General features: G+C 43.7%; 2 protein-coding genes across 4 annotated transcripts in view; both read left to right on the forward strand.

The window, feature by feature from the left end:
- LOC310756951 (uncharacterized protein) overlaps positions 1–11276 on the forward strand; it is a 34885-nt gene extending 23609 nt beyond the window's left edge. Inside the window, exons 2-3 of one of the 3 annotated variants that reach the window (XM_083601929.1) lie at positions 3252–4091; positions 9219–11276. In XM_083601929.1, coding sequence (XP_083458055.1) covers positions 9332–10696 — 1365 coding nt within the window. In that variant the 5' untranslated portion in view covers positions 3252–4091; positions 9219–9331 and the 3' untranslated portion in view covers positions 10697–11276. Of the gene's footprint in view, positions 1–3251; positions 4092–4149; positions 4168–7774; positions 7794–9218 lie in introns of those variants that run through there. The other 2 variants (XM_083601931.1, XM_083601930.1) reach the window with 2 other exon arrangements.
- Positions 1998–16974, forward strand: part of LOC310757135 (uncharacterized protein) — a 32693-nt gene continuing 17716 nt past the window's right edge. The window contains exon 1 of the mRNA XM_083602334.1: positions 1998–2010. The gene's annotated coding sequence lies outside the window, so the exon portion shown is untranslated. The remainder of the gene's footprint in view (positions 2011–16974) is intronic.

Genomic DNA, 16974 nt, shown 5'->3' on the forward strand with positions numbered 1-16974 from the left:
TCATAGAACTGCAGAGTTGGAAGCGACCCCCGAGGATCATGAAGTCCAACCCCTGCAATGCAGGAATTTTTTTGCCCAATAATAATAATAAACTTGGGGGTGGGCGTTCCAGTTTTATTTATTTATTAAAGTTCTTACGTTACATCGGTTAACATAATCATATTATATCACAAGGCTTATTATACTGTAATTTTCAGCTTGTATACAAAGTTAATATACTTAATGGGGGGGGAAACACAAGAAGAAAAAACTATTCCAAAATCATATATATTCCAACACTTCGGACTTCCTTTATATGTACAGTCGTACCTCAGTTTAAAGTAGTTTCGGGTTGAGCGTTTTCGTATTCCTTTTTTTACAAATGAATGTACTCTTCTTATTGTATATTTCTTTACATTTTATCTAATACATTGCAATATCAATATGTACCCTTGGTCTCATTTCTCAACTTAGTCTCTCCCCAACGTCAATCGAATGCTGAATTTTGGACATTAACATATGTGAGAACCCACAGTTCAGGTCACACAAGGAGCCCCGTTTTTAAATGTTTTCTGGTGATACTTATTCAATCTGTCCTCTACCCCCCAGAACCATAAAACTGTGGCGCTCGAAGGGACCCCCAGGGTCATCTAGTCCAACCCCTCTGCAATGCAGGGGTCACAAAGAAAGCATCTGCCAAATACAGGTGCCCACCCTCTTTCCCCACTTGGAGTCCTCCCCCCTTCTCAAGGGACACCCATTTCTGAGCCCTCCAAAGAGCTCTCTCCCCCCCCCCCGGGTTCGTGGGGGTTGGGCAGGGGGTTGCAGGGACCTCAAAGGCCTTGGGTCCCATGGTTTCCTTTCTACCCACCCACCCAGGGGATCCTCCAGTTCATCTCTCAGCCCCCCAACAGCCTTTTCTGCACCCCAACCGCCCCAGAGCCTCCCCTTCACCCAAAGGACTTGCCACCCCAGAGGCCTCCCAAAACAAGCGGAAAGAGAAGTGGGGTGATGGAGAGAGGGGCCTTTTTTTCTCTCTCCCCTTAACCCTTACGTGGCCTCGCCGCTCGGGGATTTCTGCCCAGGGAGAAAGTGGGCAAGGCACCGGGAGGGATCCGGATCCCGCCATGGGATCCCACCAGATTCTGGACGTGGCAACGCTCGGCTAGGCTCCCGTGCTGGGAAAGGTGCATCCAGAGGGGCCAACTCCTAGGGGCCCCGGTCCCTTAGGGGGGAGAGGTAGGAGAGCTCAGTGGGCACAGCATGAGGCCCCTCCTTTCAGGGTTGCGGGATCGTGATCCACGTGGGGCAAAAGAGCCCTGCATTATTGACTGGTGGTTCGTTTAGTGGCAAACGAAAAGTGAAAACGGTGTGGTGGGAGTTCATACAGGATTCTCTGGGCATGTGCAGAGTTTGCCGCTCTGCCTTATTGACTGGTGGTTAATCATAGAAACGCAGAGTTGCAAGGGACCTCCAAGGGTCATCTAGTCCAACCCCCTGCAATGCTGGAAACTCTAATGTGTGACTAGGCAAACTAAAACTGGTACTGTAACAGTGTGGTGGGAGTTCATACAATATACTCTGGACATGTGCAGAGTTTGCTGCTCTCTCTAGACAAGAGGCAGGGAAGCCGTGGCCAAAGAACCGCCCTGCAGGCTTGGTGTAACAGCAGAAAGGGGGCCTTGCGAGCTGAGGGGCAGGATCCCAGAGCCTCCAGTATAGGAAGAACTGAACAGGGAAGAACAGCCCCCCCTCTATCATAGAGAGGAGAGAGATAGAGAGGCCTCCCATGCAACCCCTGGGAAAATCCTCAGTGCAGGTTCCCTTCCGAGCACCGGCAAGGGTTGCTCTGCCCCATAGCTCTATGGGCCGGACTTTTCCTGGCAGGCGGGAAAAAGGAGCATCGGGAGGGGCTTTAGAAAGGGGGGGGCGTCGCTGGACTAACTCCTCCCGCCCTGCTCTTTCTGTTGCAGGAAAAGACATCGGAAGAGCGAGCAAGGGAGGCGGAGGGGCAGAAGAGAGGACAAAGGGGTAAAGATGCAGGGGTGGGGAAGGGGGCTGAAATGGGGAGGGGGGAGGAAAGGACAAAGACCCCTTCATATCTCCCCACCTTCCCCAAAAGCGCCTTTACTGGGGCCCTTCAGGAGGTTCTGGATCCATGCAATCCCGCTGGGAAGTGGGGACCCAAGACCTGCAGGACTTGCGTGGCTCGATCTCCTTTGGAGCCCCTCCCCCACAAGAGATCACCCCCCCACAATAACACTATGGGATATGCACAAGGGCGGGGGTGCAGGGGTCCTTTCTACAGAGGAGGCCCCTGCCGGGATTCCGTGGCGCCTTCTCCTTGGAAGCACCCGCGCCACGCGCATTTGGGGGCGAGGGGCGTGCGGAGCCAAGGGGGGTTTCTGGGCGCAGGGGAGTCTCAGGGACGGAGGGAGGAGGGCACGGGAAGATTGGAGGCTGGGGGATCAATGGAGCATCCTTGGCGGGGGAGGGGGGAACCGTGTGGGGGGGGGAGGGAGAGATCCGTGGCCTTTTGGAAGAGATGTCTCCATCTTGGGCTCTCCAGAGGGGCTGCCTTGGCTTTTTCCTTCCCGGCAAGAAATCTGCCTCGGGGAGAGGGACAGGGAGCGGGGGGGTCCCATTTCCCCAGCCAGTTCTTTCCAGGACGCTTCTTTCTACCAAGTCCAGCCACTGGAGAGAAAAGGCAGGAAGATCCTGGGAGGAACCCCCTCCCTTAAGTTACCGGAAACTTCCCCCCTCGCTCAGGCTTCCAGTTTATTGCAGGAGGGGGGTCCCGTGTGGGTGGTCCTTGCCGTGTGCTAGCAGGAGGTCCAAATTTCAAGAGGGCAGACCTGGCGGGCAGAGCAACCCCCTGGCCAGGTCAGCTGCATGAGAGCTCCAGGGAGGGCAGAAGAGAAAAGTCAGGAACGGCATTTCGGAAGGGATCTTCCTTTCTTCTTCCCTTTCTCCTCCTTTGTCTCTTCTTTCCTCTCTTCTCTTCCTGCGGCCTTTTCACTCTCTGTGGAGGGGGAGACCATCAGATTCAGAGAAACAAGGGTTGTCCTGGGGGTTGGGACTCCCCCACCCAAATGTCCAGAATCCTCCTGTGTCTCCTTCCACCCTTACCTGGGTTTTCTTCTCTTCTCTACCTGGACTACCTTACAGGGACCTTTAGGAAGTTCTCCAGAGTAACTGTGAGACCACTGAGTTCCTTTATCCTAAGAAGTTGTCTTCCTTTTTCTTCCTGTTCTGTTGTTCTTGCTATACAGTTATCTGCTGAAGCACAAATTGAGCTGGCGAGAGGGTCGTCTTGCCCATCTCGAAAGTTTCGATTTCTGTTCTCATCCTGAAGCAAAGTTCTTAACCAGATGTACTATTTCTGGGTTAGAGGAGTCTGTAACCTGAAGCGTCTGTAACCCGAGGTTCCACTGTACAGCAATCCAAAAATATGGGTGGAGGGTGCTATGAAAATGCTTTCGGGATTCATATATCATTGATATATTGGTGGGCTTCAAGGGTAAAGGACCCAATATCATGATAGACAATGCCCATAGCTGGAGGATTTACGTGTAGGTATCTGAATAACAATAATAGTTCATTTATATGCCGCCCATCTGACTGGGTTGCAGGACGGGGATTGCCAGTATTACAAGCAAGGTGTGTCAATTTGCCAATCTTACAAACTGTGCAAGAGAGTAAGTGGGTGGGGTTATAGTTTATAAGAATCCTGTGATTTTGTCCACCTGTAACTTTTCTTGTTCTAATAATTGTGGTACATCCTTGCTACAGTTTCTGAAGTAAACCTGCAAAATCTACAAAGAGACTCACAGGTTAATGGTGAAATGAGTTTATTTGTCTACATCATCGGACTGCTGCACACAAAAACAGCTGCCATCATATCTTTATTGGCATATCTTTTAATTGGCTGACAGATACTTTTGGCTTTGCTTCTAAAGATGAATATTTTTGAATACTTTTAACAGTCACATAGGACATCAATAACACTTCTGTTTTATTTATTCCAGTTAGGAGAGACTCTGATACACCAGTCTGAGCTCATCTCCATTGAAACAGAAAATCACGGAGACGTGTCCTGGAGAAATTGAGAGGTCTGTACTTTTCTGTGAGACTGTATCTTTTTGTGTCTCATTTCAGTGTGTGGGAACATAGAACGAGCCCTTCCAGGTCAGTAGGTTATTAAGGAATTGTAGTATTTTGGGTGCAATATCATTTCGCCAAACTGGCCTCTCCGCAGAGTTCACACAAACAGCAGCATTCAGAGCATAGGAAACCAAAGCACGAAGAAGAGCTATAAATCCACATGACATTCCAGACTTCAAGTAGAATGGCTTAGTACTGGCCAATTACATCTGAATGGTTGCAAATAAGTATTTCCTTAGCACTTGTTATTGGTTCTTCAATTGTTATTACCAAGTCATCCACAAAGGCTTTATATTCTTTCCTTCTGACTGATAATCCTTTAATTCCTTCTGCTAAGCCTATATTATTCAGGAGAACGTCCAGAACCGTTATGAATAACAATGGTGATACTGAAAACAAAAAAAATTTTTTCCTTCCAGTAGCACCTTAAAGACCAACTAAGTTAGTTCTTGGTATGAGCTTTTTTTTGTTTTGACTATGGCAGACCAACACGGCTACCTATCTGTAAATGGTGATACTGGACACCCTTGTCTTGTCCCTTTTGTAATTTCAATATTTTCTGTTAATACATTATTTACAGTAAGTTTCGCCTTTTGTCTTGAATATATTGCTTTTAAACTTCTCAAACAATTGACCCATTTGCATCATTTCTAAGTTTTTAATCTTAAATTCCCAAGATATTTTATCAAAGGCCTTTTCAGCATCCACAAATATTATGGCTGCCTGCTTTTCATTCCTGGCTGTCAAGTACTGAATAATATTCACAATATTCCTTATATTGTCCTTCATCTGTCCTTCATCTGGCGGCCAGGAAGAAAGCCTTAATATTAGCAAATAGTTCATAATCACTGTTCAACAAAGAAATCGGCCTGTAGATTTTAACCTGTAATAAGTCTGAGTCTGGTTTGGGTATCAGTGTAATATATGCTTCTTTCCAAGTCTCTGGTGTTTCTTCTTTTTTCAAAATATTGTTCATTACTTCCTCCAATGGTGCCAGTAGGGTCTAGCTGAAATTCTTATCATCATCTTCATTATTTATTTATTTATTTATTTATTACTTATTTACCCCACCCATCTGGCTGGGCTTCCTCGGGCACTCTGGGCGGCTTCCAGCAAAATATTAAAATACGGTAATGCATCAAACATTAAAAGCTTCCCCAAACAGGGCTGCCTTCAGATGTCTTCTAAAAGTCTGGTAGTTGTTTTTCTCTTTGACATCTTGTGGGAGGGCATTTGTCAGGATGGGTGCCACTACCGAGAAGGGCCTTTGCCTGGTTCCCTGTAACTTGGCTTCTCACAGTGAGGCAACCGCCAGAAGGCCCTTGGTGCTGGACCTCAGTGTCCGGGTAGAACGATGGGGGTGGAGATGCTCCTACAGATATACTGGACTGAGGCTGTTTAGAGCTTTAAAGGTTACTTTGAATTGTGCTCGGAAATGTACTGGGAGCTAATGTAGGTCTTTCAAGACCGATGTTATGTGGTCTTGGCGGCCACTCCCAGTCACCAGTCTAGCTGCCGCATTCTGGATTAGTTGTAGTTTCTGGGTCACCTTCAAAGGTAGCCCCACATAGAGCGCATTGCAGTACTCCAAGCGAGAGATAACCAGAGCATGCACCACTCTGGCAAAGCAGTCCGAGGGGAAGATAGGATCTCAGCCTGCATACCAGATGGAGCTGGTAAACAGCAGAAATAGTACCTGGGGTTAAGAACTTTGCTTCAGGATAAGAACAGAAATCTCGCAGCAGCAGCGGGAGGCCCCATTAGCTAAAGTGGTATCTCAGGTTAAGAACAGTGTCAGGTTAAGAACGGACCTCAAGAACGAATTAAGTTCTTAACCCGAGGTACCACTGTATATTGTTTCTCCAACGGGTGTTTTAATCTCCACACATCAATCAAATTGCAGCTTTCTACCATAGAGAAGAAAGTTTTGGGTAGTTTACCTTCTTTCTATTCTATTCCCATTTCTCATTCTATCAATTTCCAATGAAATTACCCCATTCAGGTCCCCCATAATTATTTTTTGATCCACAAAGATTTGTCTCGCTTCATATTTATTTTTTATATACAACACCACCCCTCTTTTTACTCCTGTCTGATGAAATAAATTCACTTCCTAATTTCTTTTTTACCAAAATTCTTCTATGTTTTCTTGCAACATGAGTCTCTTGTGAACAAATACCTAAGTTCTTTTTAATAGAATCTTTTCAACTTTATTTCTTTTAGTTTTGTTACTCAAACCATTAACACTCCATGTCATAAGTGTTCATGCCATTATGTTTTTGCTACTATTTGTGAACTAGTCTTTTAAACTTATCCTTCCTCCTCCTCCTCCTCTTCTTCTTCTTATAATTTATTATCTTCTACTTCTACTTCTTATTCTTGGTCTATGGTATCTGTTCCTGCTGCTGCTGCTGCCCCTTCTTCCTCTTTATCCAGTTCCCTGTACCTCTGGAGGAATTTTTTTACTTCATCTTTTTCAGTTTAACTTTTCCTTGTAGTAGAATGAGACTCCTTCCAGATACTCCCATTTAAAATCAATATTGTTTTTTCTCAGCACTTGTGTCAGAGGTTTATATCCATCACGTCATTTCAGCTGACAAAGTGGAATTTCCTTAAATATGATTATCATTGCTCTATCAATATAGAGCTTCTTTTCTCTTATTTTTTTAGCAAAATTAAATTTCTCATCTACTTATCTTTAAATATCATCAAACAACTTCCTGGAAACTTTCCATTTTTTTTATTTAACTTTTATCCTAAATGCATTCAATACTGTATTGGCAAATTCATCTTTTCCAATTCCTAGCCATTGTGCAATTTCAATAATTAATTCTAAAATATTCTGTCCTGCTGTTTCTGGGAGAGATCTGATTCTCAAATTTATCTCTCTTTGCTTCAATTCCTGCACCACAATTGCATCTCACAATTCCTCCTGTTCCTTATTCAGCTCTGACACTGCACTTTTATTTTTCTCATCCTCCTTTTTTAAAATCCTTACTTTTCGTTGCATAGGTTTCAATCTTTCCTCTAAATTTTGTGTTCTCTTGCTCACATCTTTTATCTGGACTTTCATCTCATTCACAGTTAAATCTAATTTTTTGCTACTGGAAGGAATTTTTTTTTTTGTTTTGATCTAATTTTTTGTCCATCTGCTCCCATCTACTTTCCATATTTTTCTCACTTTGTTTAATATTTTTAATATATTTCTTCAGTTCTGCAAACATTTTTGCAACATCTCCTTTCCCTTCCATTTCTTGCTTTGACCCTCTCCGGGTCTCTCCTGATGCTGCCCCTCCCCTCCTTTTTTCTGTGATGATGTCATTCTTAAACTGTTATTTCCTCTTTCACCGCTAGGTGGCCCTTTTGCCTCCAACCAGTTCTATATCAAATGTATATAGCTGAGAGGGGGACAAAGGGTAAATGCTGCAATAATCCAATAATTATTTGTACAAAAACAAAGAGAAAGCAGGAGAAAATGTCTTCCACCACTTCCACAGATTTTTCGCACTTTCCACTGTGTCCCCGTCCCAAGAAAAAGAAGAAATCAAAACCAAGTACCAACAAAACAAAACAAAACAAATTCTTCCGCCTCTTGGTGGCTTAATCCAACTTCCACCGCATTATATTCCAGGAGAAAGGAAAAGAGGAAGGTATTCACTACAATTATAATGTCTTAACAATGAAAAAGGTGAAGTTAAAAGAGAGAAAATAAATCCATCATGCTCATTAACCAAAAGGGGGAGGGTGTCCCCAAGTCTCTTCCTGTAAATATCTCCTCAAATTTCTTACAGTACCAGACTTTAGCAGTCTTTTTATATTTGTCTCTGCCTGTCTGGTATTTTAACTCACAAAAATAGCTCCATAAACATATTTTTTACAAATTGCGCAGTTTAAATTAAAATTGAAAGTGAAAGCCGGAAGCTCCTTCTCCAGCATTCTCCTTCAACTCCCAAAGGGTTTCAAATAAGTTTATTTTCTAGGGATTTCCACCTCCCTTTCAGTAAACCAAACCTTCAGAACTAAAAAAGTATATTTATTATTTTTATTCGCTGTAGGAGATTAGAATCTTACTCCGTTTTGCAGGTAATTCATGCAGTGTAAATCAATCACAGTCAGGGCTGACTTCCTTTTTTATCCCTGCTGTCTTCCGAATCTTTTCTCAATTAAAATTTTCCACCAACCTTTTGCCAGATTCAGGTTTCTTTTTCTTCGAAAACTGGCCGCTGTGCAGGATAGACTCGAGGCTTCAATCCTCCGAGTAGTTAATGGTGTCCCGCGCTGGCGTCTTGATCTCACTGCACTTTCCGCTCTCCAAGGGGAGCGTTTTCGGCGCCGGAGAGACGTCCTTATGCTGCTGGTGGCCTCAAAATAATCCTTTTGAGGGTTTGGGGGGGCTGCGGCGCCCTTGCAGCCTCCCCCTTTGTTTCGCAAAGAGCTGAACTCTCCCCTAAGGGCTGAGTCCCATCTCTTCTCAGCTCTGTGGACCAACTGGAAGTTGATGTTTGATGTTTTAACGTGTCCTTAATATTCTGTTGAGAGCTGCCCAGAGGGTTGGAAAACCCAGCCTTATGGATGGGGTTTGAATAATGATATATTATATTAATTAATTAATTAATTAATTAAGGTGAAACATATCTTTATTCCTCTAATTTATCAGTATCAGTCTTTTGGCCACATTTAGGAAATGCATAATCCACTTTTGTAATCCAATTGACAGCTTACATGCAATTGGTATATAATTCCAAAGGATATTTTCCTCTGAAAGTCTTCCCATTAGAATTCAACTTTTTCAGTGTCACACATATTTGCTTAACCACCCACCCCAAAGGAGAAAGGAAAGTGAGAGAGTCCTGGACAGATAATTTCCACAAGGATAGTTCTATATCACAAGACGGGCAGGAGATCAGGTGGTCCATTCCCTGGCCATACTTCCTCAGGGAGACATAGAGAAGAGAGGAGAGAATCTAGGAGATGCTTTTAAATAAAAAAGATGGTGGTGTTAATTAGGCTCACTTTGTGTTAAGTTCCTTTTCCCTCTTCCTTGAAACCCTAAAATGGTTTTCTTTCCCCCAAAGGAGAAGGCGATCCAAATTCTGAGGAGACACCTTCAATTTCATTGAGAATAATGAAGACAAAGTTAAAATGTGCATAATGTTCTTCTGTCTGTGTGCACACTGAGTTTACAATAATGAACTCAACAGAAGATAAACCATCTAAAGCTATGCAGTGCAAAAAGAACTTGAACTGGAGCAAAACTCATAGGAAACATCAACAAATGCCCAAGGGAGAGAAACCAATTAAATGTATGGAGTGTGGAAAGAGCTTCAGTCAGCGTGGAGCACTTAGAATCCATGAAAGAATTCACACAGGAGAGAAACCATTTAAATGTATGGAATGTAGAAAGAGCTTTGGTCGTAGGGATGCCCTTACAATACATCAGCGAACTCACACAGGGATGAAACCATTTAAATGTATGGAATGTGGAAAGAACTTCAGTCAAAGTGGAAACCTTAGTATACATCAGAAAACTCACACAGGGGAGAAACCATTCCACTGTATGGAGTGTGGAAAGAGCTTCCATAAAAATGGCTCGCTTCGAATACATCAGCAAACTCACACAGGGGAGAAACCATTTAAATGTATGGAATGTGGAAAGAGCTTCAGTCAAAGTGGAAACCTTAGTACACATCAGAAAACTCACACAGGGGAGAAATCATTTAAATGTATGGAATGTGGGAAGAGCTTCAGTCAAAGTGGATACCTCAGAACACATCAGAAAACTCACACAGGGGAGAAACCATTTAAATGTATGGAGTGTGGAAAGAGCTTCAGTCAAAGTGGATACCTCATAACACATCAGAAAACTCACACAGGGGAGAAACCATTTAAATGTATGGAATGTGGGAAGAGCTTCAGTCAAAGTGGATACCTCAGAACACATCAGAAAACTCACACAGGGGAGAAACCATTTAAATGTATGGAGTGTGGAAAGAGCTTCAGTCAAAGTGTACTCCTTAGACTGCACCAAAGAAGTCACACAGGGGAGAACCCATATAACTGTAAAGAGTGTGGAAAGAGCTTCAGTCAAATTGGAAATTATAAAAGCCACCAAAGAACACACACAGGGGAGAAACCATTTAAATGTATGGAGTGTGGAAAGAGTTTTCGTCATAGTGTAACCTTTAGAACACATCAGCGAACTCACACAGGGGAGAAACCATATAAATGTATGGAGTGTGGAAAGAGCTTCACTTCAACCAAATACCTTAGACAGCACCAAAGAACTCACACAGGGGAGAAACCATATAACTGTATAGACTGTGGAAAGAGCTTCAGTCAAAGTGGAAATTATAAAAGCCACCAAAGAACTCACACAGGGGAGAAACCATTTAAATGTATGGAGTGTGGAAAGAGCTTCTGTAATGGTGGAACCCTTAGAAGGCATCTACAGACTCACACAAAGGAGAAACCATTTAAATGTATGGAATGTGGGAAAAGCTTCAGTCAAAGTGGAAACCTTAAGAAACACCAGCGAACTCACACCAGAGAATAACCATTTAAATGTAAGGAGTGTGGAAAGAGCCTCGGTCAAAGCGGACATTTTAAAGACACCAGAGAACATTCACAGCAGGGGGGAAAGCATTTAAATGTGAGGATTGTGTGTGCAAAACTTTACTGATAGTGAGAAATCATTTAAATATATGGAATCTGGAAAGAGCTTCAGTCAGTGTGGAAGGAGCTTCAGTTGGAGTGCAGATCTTAATATACATCAGCCGTTAGATGCATAGAGTACATGCGAAGTTCTGGTGTCTGCATGTAAATTTGTACCCATGTATTCAAGTAATGAAGGTGATGTCTCACAATAGTAAATGCAATATCATATGTCATGAACTGTTTGCAGTTTGCAGAGAGCGTGAACCTGCAATGCTGGTGGTCAATGTTGATGCTCTTTGAGTTGGCTGAAGTTGTCTTTCGTAGAGGGAGTTGGAAATGTTGGTGTTTTGGGATTGCTAATAGAGCATTGTGGAAATTACAGGGTCAAAGTTGTGATGCTTTGGAAGCAGAGTTTTTTATATTAGTAGTATACGAACAACCATATAACACCTATTGTTGTAATTATACTAAATGAACAATGAAGACACAGAAGGAGTGAGGCCATCTTCTTATGTGTATAAACCCCTTCTGTAGTTTTTATAATTGATACACTAATTGTGTTACAACCCTTCCTCTTCCTTGGTTCTCTGATGGGCACAATGTTCAGATAAAACATTATTTCCAGTGGCAGGAGGAATAGAGGAATGAAGAAAGCACGGTTCCTGGGGTGTCCAGAGGGGGTGTGAAAGAGACCCCCTCCCCCGCTCCTCTAGATGAATAAAAGCAACTGGGGGAAGAGAAGGTGATGGAGAGAGAGAAACATGGCCTTGGGTGGGTGATTCTGTTTGGGGTGCTGTCAGTAACGTCTCCAGAGGGGCTCTGGGGAATCCTTTGCTCCTCTCCACTTCCCAAGGGTCTGTGGCTCCTCCAAGTCCTCCTAGAGAAGGATCCATTAATACGGCTTGGAGGGAAACAGTGTTCTAGACCAGCTCCTGCATCCTTGTTTCTCTTTGGGGTCTGCCTTATGTATCTGCCCCCTCGTTTTGCGACCTCTCAGGTCGAGACTGAACTGGCGTTTCTGTTGTAAAATTAGTTAACCCATTTAGCATATGATAGAATTCATATAACTTAACAGTGAATGAAACATATGTACCTTTGTGTCTCAGTGCTCTAATAATTTCTAGGCTATGTGGACTTCTCAACCCCGACTTCCACCCGCTTATCTTTCAAACTATTGTTTAAAATGTTTAGAAATAGGAAATTTATGTGACCGACTCTTCTTCCCTTGAGTCTTCTACCCAGGCGTTGGGAGCCATTGGAGTGGTAAGCTGAGGACTTTTTAAAGGTCTGGTTGTCAGGGAGATGGACAATAAGTGAGTGAAATGTAAATCCTAAGACAGCAAGACACCAGGATACCCAAAATAATGGACAGAAGAACCGTTTTAGCTCCCTGACAGACCTTCCCTTACATGTATAACTTCTATGAGCTAATGCCTATACCTTTCTCAAAAAAACGCTCTCAAAGTTGTACTAAAATGAACCTCTGGTTTTGAGTCACTGGAGCTTTTGCAATAACTTATCTCTAAATAAACTGGGTCCCTTCCGGACGTTGAATTTTCCTATCTCTTGACTGTGTTTTTCTTTGAGGTGTTATTCCTTCCCCTGGCCATGAACCATTGAGGGGTGGTTTGGAAGGAAATTCTTACCCCGTATTGTAAAGCCCGGAATAAACTATTTCAAAATGAACAAGGGAGTGTCAGATTTCCCTCACTTCCTTTCCATCCTGGGAAAGGCCTTGTCTGAAGGGAATGAAGGGAACGCAGTGGATGTAGCCTACCTTGATTTCAGCAAGGTATTTGACAATGTGCCCCATGATATTCTTGTAAAGAAGCTGGTAAGATGCGGTCTTGACTATGCTACCACTCAGTGGATTTGTAACTGGCTGACTGACCGAACCCAAAGGGTGCTCATCAATGGTTCCTCTTCATCCTGGAGAAGAGTGACTAGTGGGGTGCCACAGGGTTCTGTCTTGGGCCCGGTCTTATTCAACATCTTTATCAACGACTTGGATGATGGACTTAAGGGCATCCTGATCAAATTTGCAGATGACACCAAACTGGGAGGGGTGGCTAACACCCCAGAGGACAGGATCACACTTCAAAACGACCTTGATAGATTAGAGAACTGGGCAAAAACAAACGATGAATTTTAACAGGGAGAAATGTAAAGTATTGCACTTGGGCAAAAAAAAAATGAGAGGCACAAATACAAGATGGGTGACACCTGGCTTGAGAGCAGTACATGTGAAAAGGATCTAGGAGTCTTGGTTGACCACAAACTTGACATGAGCCAACAGTGTGACGCAGCAGCTAAAAAAGCCAATGCAATTCTGGGCTGCATCAATAGGAGTATAGCATCTAGATCAAGGGAAGTAATAGTGCCACTGTATTCTGCTCTGGTCAGACCTCACCTGGAGTACTGTGTCCAGTTCTGGGCACCACAGTTCAAGAAGGACACTGACAAACTGGAACGTGTCCAAAGGAGGGCAACCAAAATGGTCAAAGGCCTGGAAACGATGCCTTATGAGGAACGGCTAAGGGAGCTGGGCATGTTTAGCCAGGAGAAGAGGAGGTTAAGGGGTGATATGATAGCCATGTTCAAATATATAAAAGGATGTCACATAGAGGAGGGAGAAAGGTTGTTTTCTGCTGCTCCAGAGAAGCGGACACGGAGCAATGGTTCCAAACTATAAGAAAGAAGATTCCACCTAAGCATTAGGAAGAACTTCCTGACAGTAAGAGCTGTTCGACAGTGGAATTTGCTGCCAAGGAGTGTGGTGGAGTCTCCTTTGGAGGTCTTTAAGCAGAGGCTTGACAACCATATGTCAGGAGTGCTCTGATGGTGTTTCCTGCTTGGCAGGGGGTTGGACTCGATGGCCCTTGTCGTCTCTTCCAAATCTTTGATTCTATGAAGTGGTTTCTGCTTCCTGGAATTCCCTTTCACAAGGAGCCCAAAACTCTTCCTCTCACAGGCAAACTCCTTATCCCACCTCTGCTCTTAGAACTGCCATATCGTGAAACCCAAGGTGATGTAGATACATGGAGATTCCAGGTTCCTGAAGTTTTCCTTACAAAGTATTGACCTTTAGTAGGTCTGGTGGTTGTGATGAGGGACAGAAATTTCCTACTGCTGACCTGTACTGGTTGTTGTCAGGCAGAAGTGTGACGGACGGACGGCAGAGCCGGACCGGAGTCTGGTCATTCAGTCCCCCTGAAATTCCACCAGAGGGATGGAACCTCTCTCTGATTGGACAACAGCACTTTTAGAGGGAAAATAAAAGGAGCCGTTACTGAGGGAGAGAGTTTGATATGAGAGAAGATGAAGAGGGATTGTTTTGAGGTGGGAGTTAGGGAGGAGGATAGGATTTGCCTGAGGGAGAACTGGTTCTGGTTTGAGTTGAACACCCTCCCTGAGAGAGGAAAAACCCTCCCAGCCTGGAGAGGGAGACCCGGTTGGGGGTCTGGGGGAGGCCGACAAACAGAGGTGTCCTGGGAGGGCTGACTCTTGAGGCAGGAGAAGCAGATCCTGGGGGGATTCAGGCTCTTCTGGGTCCCCTTCCAGTCAGGAGGGGGCAGTTCTTCTAGGGAGAGAAGACCCCCCCAAGCCAGTCACAAGGGGGGAAGGGATCCCCTGGGTCTGTTATGCCATTTTGGAATTACCTCAGCAGAGGGGTTGCTTAGAGAGGGGGAGCTGGGGGAAAGTGCCCTCGCTCATGAACCAGGGCATTGATGGGGGAAAGAAGATCCGTTGTATTATTTAACTGAACCACCTGTCCTAACTAAGTAACAGAAACTGACATATAACAACTTTTTTTTTTAAGTGAAGAGAGTTTAAGAGAAGCGGTGACTGTAATCCTGTGTTTAAGACTGAAATATCTTATAGTTTAAGTAAATAAGTTGACTTCTACCTGGGAGAACACATTTCCTGACCCACATTCTTTCAAAAGCTTATTTTTATTAATAAAACTCTGTTTTTTGTTCAATATTCACTCACTACAAGATAAACACTGGTAAATTGTATAGATTTTTGTAGTTTGCATACAGTGAGATGTGTACACTTTATTTAATGGGGGCATAACCGCAGTTTTGAAAATCCTCCATACAATTCCAGTTTCAGTTGCCTCAAATGAAAGGAGCTTTAGCAAACTAAAACTGGTATCTCTGTGGTGGGTTTTAATCCAGTAGAATCTGGTCAGGTGTCTGGGTGGCTGTGAAACCTGCAAGGCCCCTGGGGAGAGAGGGTGTTTGCTAGACCAGATGCTGTAGCCTTTTTTCCCTTGGGGGAGCTGGCCCCACATCTTGCAACCTCCCAAGTCGAGACTGAAGAGGTTTATCTCTTATAAAATTAGTTAACCCATTTAGCATACAAGACAATTTATTCAATGCTAAATTTTACAAATTTATGTATTTTTGTAATACCTGAATATACTCCATGTAGTAGTAGTAGTAATATTAACAACAACAACAATACCCTGCTCATCTGGCTGGGTCTCCCCAGCCACTCTGGGCAGCTTACAGCATATATAAAAACACAGGGGGAAAATCTAACATTAAAAACTTCCCTGAACAGGGCTGCCTTCAGATGTTTTCTAAAAGTCAAGTAGTTGTTTATTTCCTTGGGAGGGCATTCCACAGGGATGGCCTTCCCTGGTTCCCTGTAACATCACTTCTTGTAGTGAGGGAACCGCCAGAAGGCCCTCAGAGGAGGACTTCCATGTTCAGGCTGGATGATGGGGGTGGAGATGCTCCTTCAGGTCTACAGGGCTAGGCCATTTTGGATTTAAAGGTCAGCACCAACACTTTGCATTGTGCTTGGTAACGTACAGGGAGCCAATGTACTTCTTTTAGGACCAGTGTTATGTGGTCCCAGCAGCCGCTCCCAATCACCAGTCTAGCTGCTGCATTCTGGATTAGTTGTAGTTTCCACGTCACCTTTAAAGGTAGCCCCACATAGAGCACATTGCAGTAGTCCAAGTGGGAGATAACCGTAGTATGTATGAATGCTCTAATAATTTCTATGCTATGTCGACTTCTCAACCTGACTCCCACCCTGTAATTTTTCTTAGTGCTGATTGCGTATTTTAGGAATAGAATGTTTCTGTGGCAGGCTTTTCTGACCTTGAGTATTTTTATACCATCTGTTCCACATCTCTATAGTTCATTGTGTGAAAGGCTTGGATATAGACTTCCATATTGACCTGTTTGGGGATCACAGCTTGTGAGAGGGGGGAGCTCGTGCCTCCAGCGTGACCCAAGATGTTACTACATTTGCTGAAAGCATGGGAATGATTTGCCATAACTGAAAGGTGTCAAAATATGTTGATAAATGAGGGACTCGCCATTTTCTCAAGCTGGATTTATAATACAACAATGAAGAGGATAATCTGGGCTGCTTAGAACAAAAAATAAACCTGTTAACAAGGCATTGCGAAGAGGTCAGGGCATTACTTTCCCCCAGAGTGGCTGGGGAAACCCAGCCAGGTGGGCGGGGTATAAATAATAAATTATTATTATTATTATTATTATTATTATTATTATTATTATTATTATTATTATTATTAGAAACTGAAAGGGGAAGGACCTGAAAGTGAATGAAGATTGTGGGCAGGGCTAGAATGGACACCCTCCCAAGAATGGAAAAATTCAAAGGCCGGCAAGTTCCCCCTCTCCAAATACTGATGGAGTAAGATGTCCAAAAACCAGACACCCCCATCTCCTTGTATTAGCAGAGTAGTGGAAGCAAACCAAAGAGCAATTACCTGAGATCAAAAACACACAAAGAGGCAGCAGAAGTTTCTTCAGTAGCAATTTGCTGAGGTTCAAAAACCATACAGTTAATGCTGAAATTCAGCAGCTACAACTTAGCTCCTGAGAGGGCATCCAGTTGCAACCAGTAAAAAACACACCACACAGTATGAAATAATTACAAAATGAAATGTAAAGTTCAGTAGAAAAGGTAGAAATAACAGATCTACCCAGTAGAGAGTAGATACAGGCTGTCCCCGGAGCAAATAACCTTGAAATTCAGATAACACACACAGCCTGTAAACACCAGCTGTGCTTTGAGAATCTTAGAGGTGACTTAAAGACCCAGAATGTTCTAGAAACTTCTGGTAGATTCTACACCCATAAAACGTACCCCTTGACAAATATCACAAGGAGGTGGAAGATGTCTTAA

This window comes from Podarcis filfolensis, assembly GCF_964270895.1.
Source record: "Podarcis filfolensis genome assembly, chromosome: 2".
Taxonomy (NCBI): Eukaryota; Metazoa; Chordata; class Lepidosauria; order Squamata; family Lacertidae; genus Podarcis; species Podarcis filfolensis.